Raw genomic sequence first — 10947 nt, 5'->3', positions numbered from 1 at the left:
ATCTCAGGGGCCAGAGCAATGGTAAAGTGGTAGGGCATTTGCCTTGCACGCGGTTAACCCAGGATGGACAACATTTCGATCCTCCAGCATCCCATATGGTCCCCCAAGCCAGGAGCAATTTCTGAGTGCATAGCCAGGAGTAACCCCTGAGCCTCACTGGGTGTGCCCCCCCCCCCAAAAAAAAATAGCTTCAATAGGCTGGATTAAGAAAAACCAGTGCAGCCACTTACCAGGGAAAAGGCATTTGAGAAATTCTTCACTAGGTGTTTGGACATTAGGAGAGCATCACTGAGAATATTTACACAAACATAGATGGGAGGTCTTAGTGCATGCCTACACTCTCCTTAAGGGCCAGTATCCCTCATACATTAAGTCCATAATGGACCAACCCATTAAGCAATGCATCGTTAGAAATTATTGCAATGAAATTCTACACATTCACGAAAACCAGAATCAGTGCTACTCCCTACAATAAGAGTTTTGCCATAAATGGATCAAAAAATTGAATCCAACCTTCTGCTGCCTACAAGAAACACACCTGAATAATCAGAACAAACAGACTCAAAATCAAAGGCTGGAGGAAAATCATCCAATGAAACAACACCCTTAAAAAAGCTGAGGTGGCCATATTAATATCTGATGACACCAACTTTATACTTAAAAAAGTTGTAAGGGACAAAGATGGACACTATGTACTAATCAAGGGATATGTGCAACAGGAAGAAGTCAGACTATTAAACATATATTCACTCAATGAGAGACCAGAAAATTATATAATACAATTACTGACAAATCTGAAAGACATCAATAATGACACAATAATTGTGGGAGACCTCAACACGGCCCTGTCAACACTTGATAGGTCAACCAGACTGAAACCCAACAAAAACATACTAGCCCTGAAAAGAGTGATGGAAGAAAGAGGACTAGTAGATATATATAGGACACTCACCCCAAAAAACCTGGATACACATTCTTCTCCAATGTACATGCGTCATTCAATTTCATGGAAGAGCCTGGCTAGGATTGGTAGTAGCTCCTCTTGAAAGGTTTGAAAGAATTTATTAGTAAATCCATCTGGGCCTGGGCTTATCTTTTTGGGCAGATGTTTGATTACAGTTTCAATTTCCTCAGTAGTGATGGGGGTGTTTAGATATGCTACATCCTCCTTAACTGTGGAAGATTATGTGTCCAAGAATTTATCCATTTCTTCTTCGTTGATCTTTCGTATTGTTTTTTGGTTTTCCACTTCATTGATTTCTGCTTTCAGCTTTGTTATTTCCTTCTGTCTCCCTATTTTTGGTTCCTTTTGTTGGTCATTTTCTAATTGTTGAGCTGCATCATTAAGTTATTCAGGTATGCCCCTTCTTCCTTCCTGATGTGTGCTTGTAGAGCTATAAATTTTCCACTCAGGACTGCTTTTGCTGTGTCTCAGATTCTGGCAGTTTGTGTCTTCATTATCATTTGTTTCCAGGAAAGTTTTGATTTCCTTTTTGATTTCATCTCGGACCCACTGGTTGTTCAGTAGCAGGGTGTTTAATTTCCAATTGTTAAAGTTTTTCTTCTGTGTGTCTTTGTAGTTCACATCTAATTTCAGAGATTTGTGGTCAGCAAAGGTAGCCTGCAAGATTTCTATCCTCTTGATTTTATGGAGGTATGTTTTATATGTCATCATGTAGTCTATTCTAGAGAATGACCCATGTACATTGGAGAAGAATGTATATCCAGGTTTTTTGGGGGATGGAGTGTCATATATATATATTATTTGTCCATTACTCTTTTCAGGGCTAGTATGTTTTCAAACAAGCTTATTTTATAGAAATATGTTGAACAGAACACATTGGATTTCTGTCCATTTATTTTTCCTTAATCTTTTTCCTCCATGTATTTTATTTATTTTTTAATTTAGGATTACCTTTTTTTTTAAACAATATTTTTTATTTAAACACCGTGGTTACAAACATGATTGTGGTTGGGTTTCAGTCATATAAGAGGACACCCCCCTTCACCAGTGCAGCATTCCCACCACCAATGTCCCAAATCTCCCTCCTCCCCTCCCCGCCCCCACCTGTACTCTAGACAGGCTTTCTATTTCCCTCATATATTCTCATTGTTAGGATAGTTCGCAATGTAGTTATTTCTCTAACTAAACTCATCACTCTCTGTGGTGAGGTTCATAAAATGGGCTGTAACTTCCAGCCTTCCCCTCTTTTGTCTCTGAAAATTATTGCAAGAATGTCTTTCATTTTTCTGAGTGAGACCATTCTGCGTCTCTCTCTCCTCTCTCTCTCTCTCCTCTCTCCTCCCTCTCTCTCTCTCTCCTCTCTCTCCTCTCTCTCTCCTCTCTCTCTCTCCTCTCTCTCTCTCTCTCTCTCTCTCTCTCTCTCTCTCTCTCTCTCTCTCTCTCTCTCTCTCACGGCCTAGCAGGCTGCAGCGCTCACACTCTTGTGCTCTCTGAGGTTTGCAGTTTGGTAGATGTGGTATTTGCAGATTTGCTCACTGGGGGATATGCTCTTACTCGAAGCGTACACATTGTTCATGTGGTATTTGCTGAAGGTCTCTGCAGTGTTCACATCTGTACTTTTCAGGGGTCAGATGGTCAAGGAGCACACTCAACTTTTTACTTCCAGTGCTCCCCTGGGGCTACTCCCCTTTGTATGACTTACACACTTTTGGCTCTAGTGTGGCCAGAGATGGTTTATAGTACTGGGTTACCAGTAGTAGAGCAGCAAGCCTCAAACAGATGAGCGACCAAAATCACACTCAGCGATAGGACACAGGATTCTGACAAAAAGCAGATATTCTAAGCACTGACACATCTCTCTGGGTCCTTGTATTCATTCATTCTTTCTTTCTTTTTCTTTCTTTCTTTCTTTCTTTCTTTCTTTCTTTCTTTCTTTCTTTCTTTCTTTCTTTCTTTCTTTCTTTCTTTCTTTCTTTCTTTCTTTCTTTCTTTCTTTCTTTCTTTCTTCTTTCATTCTTTCTTTCTTTCTTTCTTTCTCTTTCTTTCTTTCTTTCTTTCTTTCTTTCTTTCTTTCTCTTTCTTTCTTTCTTTCTTTCTTTCTTTCTTTCTTTCTCTCTCTCTCTTTCTTCCTTCCTTCCTTCCTTCCTTCCTTCCTTCCTTCCTTCCTTCCTTCCTTCCTTCCTTTCTTTCTTTCCTCTTTCTTTCTTTCTTTCCTTCTTTCTTTCTTTCTTTCCTCTTTCTTCCTTCTTCCTTCCTTCCTTCCTTCCTTCCTTCCTTCCTCCTTCCTTCCTTCCTTCCTTCCTTCCTTCCTCCTTCCTTCCTTCCTTCCTTCCTTCCTTCCTTTCTTTTTCTTTTTTTCTTTCTGTTGTTTTTGTTTCTGTTGTTTTGTTTTGTTTTGGTCATACCCAGCAGCGCTCAGGAGTTATTCCTGGCTCTATGCTCAGAAATCTATTGCTCCTGGCAGACTCGGGGGACCAAATGGGATGCCAGGATTCGAACCACCGTCCTTCTGCATGAAAGGCAAACACCCTAACTCCATGCCATCTCTCCGGCTCTAATGTATACATTTTTATATCAATATTTTATTTAAAACTTCACATGACCAAGATTGATTTTTATATTATGTAAAGAATTTCTGTATCTATATGATAGCTGAACCACAGAGACATTTAATACAGTATTGTGAATCACTAGATTGGCTAAAATGCCAGTGTTTATCTCAGTGTAACTGTGAGGATTTGCGAAGGTTTCGTTTCATTTTCTGCTTCGTACTTCTCCTCTGATGTTGGCACTGTGTCCCAGTCCATAGATGTAAAAGTCATGATTGTTCTTTTGAGGGACCTTACAAAAACAGCATCTTCTGGGTTATCAAACAAAGTCCTGGAAAAAATGGTACTCATGTCAGAAAATAATTGTATCAAAATAATTATTTTTTAGCACAGCAATATCATATTTTTATACTGTAGTATGATATCTAATGAATCATTTTGAACTATATTAGCAAATGACTTTTAGGTCGTAGTTATTTTTTATTTTATCTATTAATTTTTAAGACAGCAGTTTGAATGTTATTAGCTATTACAGTTCAGGTGTCATTTTACTATATACTTGTTTCATAATAAATATTAGTTGATAAACTATTTATGAATGTTTACTGAAATACCTGCAGGTTAAAATAATAGACCAATATATTTTATGAGAAAGTGAAGTCTCTAACTGATGCTGTATTTCATAAAAGCACTCAAACTATTTTTGAAGGGAATTCAAAGGAAATTCCTAAGAACAGATTACAAATCAAAGATGATTTGTAAATTCATCAGTATTCATGAACTTAAATATTTTGCATGATATAATTAAGTATTTGTTTATTTAAATTACAAATTTAATTTGTTTTATTTAATCACAGTCCATGTAAAGTGTTAATTTACATATGCTGACCTTACTGAAGCTATTTAGAGGAACACCCAAATAGGAAGAAAATGAGCTTTGTTTGTAATAGCTAATAATTTTTTGTAGGCTTTTATATGTATTAAGTCATCCATTCCTTTATCTTAGGTTACATGTTAAAATTATACAAAAAACAAATATGCCAATTTATTCCTTTATCTTAGGTTACATATAAAAATTATATTAAAACAAATATGCCAAATATGAACAGTTTTTTAATGTATTGGGCCACATTTGGTGATGTTTAGGGGTTATTTCTTCTCTGCACTCAGTTTAGGGGGTCATATAGGATGCTAGGAATGTATTCTGGATTGATCACATGCAAGACAAGTATTTTAGCCAAGAAACAGAAAATTTCATCAATTTAAAAGTTAGTTTTCTAAATAATTTACTAAAGTTTACTATGGGAAATGAGATAATTTAAGGAGTTAACACAATTATGAAATATAGTAAAATAAAAAATTTAAAAGCCACTTACTTGTCTACATTATTTCCAAATGTAAAATCTGAAGAAAAGAAAAGAAGTAGTGTTTTTCAAATGCTTATCAGGAATTAAAAACAATAGACCAATCTGATAAATGGATACTCGAGGGCCTAGTTCTCTGGTCTTTAAGCAGTCCCTTTGGTGAGCATTTCAACACCATCATTTAGATGTTTGATTCAACTCATCAAAGATGCCTTGGTACCCAAGAACAAACTGAACGAACATTTCTCACAGACATCTAGTACCTTAGGTTTATTTTAAGGTTCTTTTTGTTTGTTTTTGCTTTGGGGCCACAGCTGGTGGTTCTCAGAGGTTACTCTTGGTTTTGCACTTAGTAATATATCCATATCTATATCTATATCTATGCACTTCTGGTGATACTAAGGGAACCATGTGGGATATTGGGGATCAAACCCTGATAGAGCATCACCCTAGCCCAGAGACTGAAATAGTCAACTTCACCTATCTCCAAGCACCACAAGGTATTGTCCCAAAACAAAGCAAAAAAGATGTTTGATGCTTGCTTCCATATGCCTATGTATATATGCATATCCTGGCAGATTCACACCTATACACAGAGATTAGTTTGCTGACAATATTCTGATTTTGTTATTATTTAGTATATTACTCCATGATGAACCTTTATATCAAAGTACATTAAGGGTTTCACTGACTAGCTTCACACATATGTCTCTCTTCATATATATAAATATAGATGTCAAAGATTTGCAATTGAACTGCCATGTTGAATGACTTGACTTTGTATATACATATATAAATATATATTATATGTAATAATGTATTTATAATTATATAATGAGCGCTGCCAGGTGTGACCCAAACATACATACATACATACATACATACATACATACATACATACATACATACAAATTCAACGGTAGGGGCCAGATTGGTGGTGCAAGCGTTAAGGCATCTGCCTTGCCCGCACTAGCCTAGGACAGACCACAGTTTGATCCCCGGTGTCCCATATGGTCCCCTAAGCCAGGAGCAATTTCTGAGTGCATAGCCAGGAATAACCCCTGAGCATCACCTGGTGTGTTCCAAAACCCCCTTCCCCAAATTCAAAGGTAATTAAAAACCTTAATATATCACCTGAAACTATGAAATACTTAGAAGATAAAGTTGACTCCATGATGTCAATGTTAAAGGTATCTTTAGGGATTCAACCCCAACCACAAGGGAAAGCAAAGATAAACAATTAGGATTATATTGGATTGAAGAGTTTTCATATAGGAAATGAAAATATAAACACGATGAAAGGATAGCCTCTTGAATGAGAGAGGATCTTTATATATCATCCTTCTGATAAGAGATTATCTAAGGTGTATGAAAACTCATACAACTTAACCAAATATCCCAATTAAAAAATGAGCAGAACCCGTGCCTGTTTTTGAGAGCTGTTCAGATGGCAAATAGGCTTATGGAAAGATGTTCATTGTGGATTATCAGAAAAGTGCAAATTAAAACTCCAATGAGTTATGAGTATAAAGTTCCAAAAGGAAAAATAAGCATTAAAGAGTGTGGAGAAAAGGAAACCTAATGAACTTCTGGTAGAAATGTAAACTGATGCAGCCATTTTGAAAAATGACATGGAACTCTAAAAAAGCTAAAACTAGAGCTAGTATATGACCCAGCAATACAATTTTAGGGAATCTTTGCAAAGACTATAGAAATGTTATTATCTCCTATATGTGTTGCAACATTGTTTGCAATGGAAAAGTTTGGCAGCATCCAGTGTATCCAAAGGTGATTGGTGAAAGAAAAATGTATATTTTTCATAAGTAGCTCACTTAAAGATGAAATTTTACCATTCATGACAAAATGGAAGGATCTTGAGAAGATTGTGCAATGAAAAAAGCTTTGTATATAAAGGTTTACAATTGAAAGACAGACAAAAGAAATAAAGAACCAGTAGTCATTGATGCCAGAACTAAAGTTACCATCGTTTATGAATCCTCCCCACAAGTAAAACTCACTTTTATTATGTACATATGAGTAATTAATATAATCTAATCAAGTTAGACTATGGGTTAAAATACTTTTTTTAGGGGGAAGAGTACACTCAATGGATACCTACAATGGATTCTAGGACTCCCACATGCAATACAATCTAGCCTTTTAAGCCATTTCCTTAGCCTTTGGTATCATTATATCTTTAACTATATGTTTTTTATGGTTTTAGATGAATTTTAATTAGCGAATCTAAGAATTCATATAATTGATCAATTTTAGAAAATTATTGGTTCTTATTTTAAATATCAACTTCTGCTTAATTTTTCTACAATTTTCTTCTCCATTAATTCTATACTTACGTTAGACCTTTTGTTTATATTTTATATTTACCAATAGTTATCACAATAGTTCATATTGTTATATTGCAGCCTGGTAAATTTCTTAAATTTTTCAATTTAATATTTGCTTAACGGTTTTTGTTTTTTTGTTTTTTTTTTTTTTGCTTTTTGGGCCACATCCAGTGATGCTCAGGGGTTACTCCTGGGTATGTGCTCAGAAATCGCTTCTTGCTTGGGGGGTCATATGGGACACTGGGGGATCGAACCGCAGTCCATCCTAGGTTAGAGTGTGCAAGGCAAATGCCCTACCACTTGCACCACCTCTCTAGCCCTTACTCCTTAACTTTTAAAATAATAATTTTGTATCTTGGGCAGAATCATGAGTCTTCATACATTTTTATTATACCTTCCTCCTCCATTATTATGCCTGACAGTATAGCAACTATTTCATAATCTTAAGCACACAGATGATAGCTGAAAAACAATATTCTTTTTTCTTTTTTGGGCCACACCCAGTGTTATTCAGGGGTTACTCCTGGCTGTCTGCTCAGAAATAGCTCCTGGCAGGCACGGGGGACCATATGGGACACCGGGATTCGAACCAACCACCTTTGGTCCTGGATCGGCTGCTTGCAAGGCAACGCCCCTGTGCTATCTCTCCGGGCCCGAAAAACAATATTCTTGAACACTGATTAAATCATTGAATTTATTATTTATTATTAACTCTGAGCATCAACCTTCATAAGAGTTAATTGTTTTAAGTATTTGCTTAAATACTTTTTGAAACTCTAGGTTCAACTGTCATTGAAATTAAATAAATTTAATAAAAAGGACTGAAATTAAATTTAAACTAATAAAGCTTCATGAAAGATAAAGTTACAAAACTAAACTTGCATGTAATGACCATGTACATATGTGAATAAAACCAAATTATTCATTGTGCTTCTTTCCCATCACCATTTTTAGGGGAGGGGGCAATTCCAGCCTTTACTGTCCTGGGTATAAGCTCAAGGATTACTCTTGGCAGGCTTTGTGTATCATATGGGGTTCAAGAACAACTGTGTGCAAATCAAACCCCATACCCACTATATTATTTCTTAGGCCTCTTTGTAAGAATTGCAGAAAAAAATATATCATATTATATATTAATTTTTTTATTAAAAACCTTTATTTTTCTTTAATATTTTCTTTTTTTAATAAAAATGTATAGCCATAAATCATTAATTTGTCCATAAAAATAGTATTAACAACTGTGGCTCTTGCTGAGTCAGTTAGCCTAGACACTGGCATAAGGAATTAAATATCATTATTATCCCATCACTTCCACAAAGGAAGAGGATTACCTATTTATTCTAATCTAGATGAATACAATTAGAAATATTTTACTTTCTCAGTAGCCTATGATAAATTGAAATTATTATCTTATAAGATTACTCAAAAGTTTGAAGTTTTAATATTTTTTTTTTCAAAATACCTAAAGGCACACTGCGGGCTGTCTTTTGCTTAAATGATGGCTGAGAATTCCATGAAGCATCTACTCTTGTATTGAAAGCAATTGATTGAATAGCATGTGCCTTTCTATGGTTGAAAATAGCGATGGTTGCTTTTCTTTCTTTTTCTGTAACAGCTGGTGAATGAAAAGTAAATGAAAGAAATATTACTGTATAAGCATCATAAAATCATGCAGGATGATTTTAAGTATACTTGAACACCTTCAAAAACATCTGAAACTGCTAGATGCAAATATACGATCAAAATTAAATTGTCATGGTACTATCATTAATTTCCATTTGCCTATAAGAGTTCATATATAGTGGAAGATTAGGTTTGTTTTTTTTTTTAGAAAATTTATTTATTTATTTTTAAATATCTAAGCACAATGATTACAAACATTTTTTGTCTTGTTTTTGTTTTGGGGCCACACCAAGTGACACTCAGGGGTTACTCCTGGCTATGTGCTCAGAAATCGCTTCTGGCTTGGGGGACCATATAGATGCCGGGGATCGGACCATGCCCATACTAGGTCAGTGTGTGCAAGGCAAATGCCCTATCGCTTGTGCCACCGCTCTGGCCCCAATTACGAACACTTTTGTAGTTTGGTTTTATTTATAAAAAGAACACATTCCCCCCTTCACTACTTGAAGATTGTTGATAAAGCACTTTGGGGCCATACCAAGCAGTGCTTAGGGCTTCTGGCTCTGAGCTCAGGGACCACTCTAGGCAGTCCAGGGAGACCGTCTGGGATGCTAGAGATTGGCAGCGCGTAAAGCAAATTCACCACTTACTGTATTACTGCAACAGGCCCTCAAGTTTTATTTTACTGTTTCTGGTATATACATCGGTCATAGCTATTCTACAATATGTATAGCGATAAAGAATTTGACATTGATTATACAAAATTTAGTCTACTTTTACAGAATGTCAAAGAACCAATTTTCTACAAATTAAATAGTCCTTAAAAGATTTAGTTGAATTCTTACACTTTTGTAGGAAAAACTAAGATGTGAGTCATTGAAGTTTCTTTTCTTTTTTAACCCCAGGGGTAAATGTTTTGACATCAAACATATTCATGTAAAAACCAGCACGAGAGCAGATCTTCCATCAATTTCAATTAGGTCTTTCCAATAAAGTGGTCAAGAAGCATGACTTGCCGGTCTTGGACAAGTTTTGTATAATAAAAACTTTAAGAATACTTGAAATACTTTTATTTTCAAAGTGTTATTTTCCACAATAATTCACCATGTTAAAAATTACTAAATTATGAGACTGACTCAAATATTTCTCTGCAGGAAAGGAAAGAACTTACCTTGTTGATCAAGCAGCTCTACTCTTGGAAGATGGTAGATGACAAATAAACGGTATAAGTTATATTGGCACAAAGGGTTTTGAAAAAGACCTACAAAAGAAGAATCCAAACACAAGATAGATTTCAAACTTAGTTTCCTTTGCCACTTGATATTGGAAACTGCAATGTGAATATAAAATGGTAATACAAAAAACATAAAACAGTATGTACAAAGCTAACCTCACGAATCAAACATTACCTTCACTAAATCTTTATCCAGAGCATCACTTTATTTGCCTATTCCTTAAATTCATTTATTCCATAAATACTGTCTGAGTACTTGGTACCTAATAAGAATTGTTCTAGATTCTGGGATATATTGTTTACCCACTAGTGAGGAGAAATTCAACCTTAAGTAAATTAATGAAGATATCAACTGCATGGGATGGGGGAATCTGAACACAACCAAGCTCTTTATTCATTAGTTGATTTTCTTTTCTCTGTCTCACAGTAGAAGATGTACATGCTTTCTTCTTCCACTTCATCTTGTCTGTAGCACATAAATGCAATAGCAATTTGAGCTGTCTGCAGTAGAAAGTGCATCTTGACTTCCTCTGGTCAAACTTTTGAGGCTCTAGGTGCTAGGAAAACACAGAATAATTCTCCCTGTGCAGACTTTGGAGGCTAGATGATGCTTGAGGAGACAGAAGGCCTCAACAGCTGTGTCTCACAATCCTAGGAATCAGCACCAACTCCGTCTCTTAAAATCTTCTACTAGAAGTTGTGAGGGCTTTATTTTCAAGGAAAAGAAAGAGCATTTCTTTTGGTTTTAGACATGATTAAATATGATGTTCTCGATACAATATGTAATGAGACCTGTATGATTTTTTTCTTACTTTCCTCCCTCCCTCTTTTCCTCCCTCCCTCCCCCTCCCTCCCCCCTTCCTCCCTC

General features: G+C 35.7%; 1 protein-coding gene across 1 annotated transcript in view; it reads right to left on the bottom strand.

Annotated features, from left to right (window-relative positions):
- Window positions 1-3678: 3678 nt before the first annotated feature.
- Window positions 3679-10947, bottom strand: part of LRRC72 (leucine rich repeat containing 72) — a 51590-nt gene continuing 44321 nt past the window's right edge. Inside the window, exons 7-10 of the mRNA XM_049785976.1 lie at window positions 10017-10106; window positions 8685-8837; window positions 4890-4917; window positions 3679-3844 (exon numbers count right to left, since the gene is read on the bottom strand). Of these exons, the coding sequence (XP_049641933.1) occupies window positions 3679-3844; window positions 4890-4917; window positions 8685-8837; window positions 10017-10106 (437 nt within the window). The remainder of the gene's footprint in view (window positions 3845-4889; window positions 4918-8684; window positions 8838-10016; window positions 10107-10947) is intronic.

The sequence above is a fragment of the Suncus etruscus genome, chromosome 13 (genome assembly GCF_024139225.1).
Source record: "Suncus etruscus isolate mSunEtr1 chromosome 13, mSunEtr1.pri.cur, whole genome shotgun sequence".
Lineage (NCBI taxonomy): Eukaryota > Metazoa > Chordata > Mammalia > Eulipotyphla > Soricidae > Suncus > Suncus etruscus.
The sequence above is the reverse complement of the archived record's forward strand: the minus strand, read 5'-3'. Positions and strand labels throughout refer to the sequence as shown.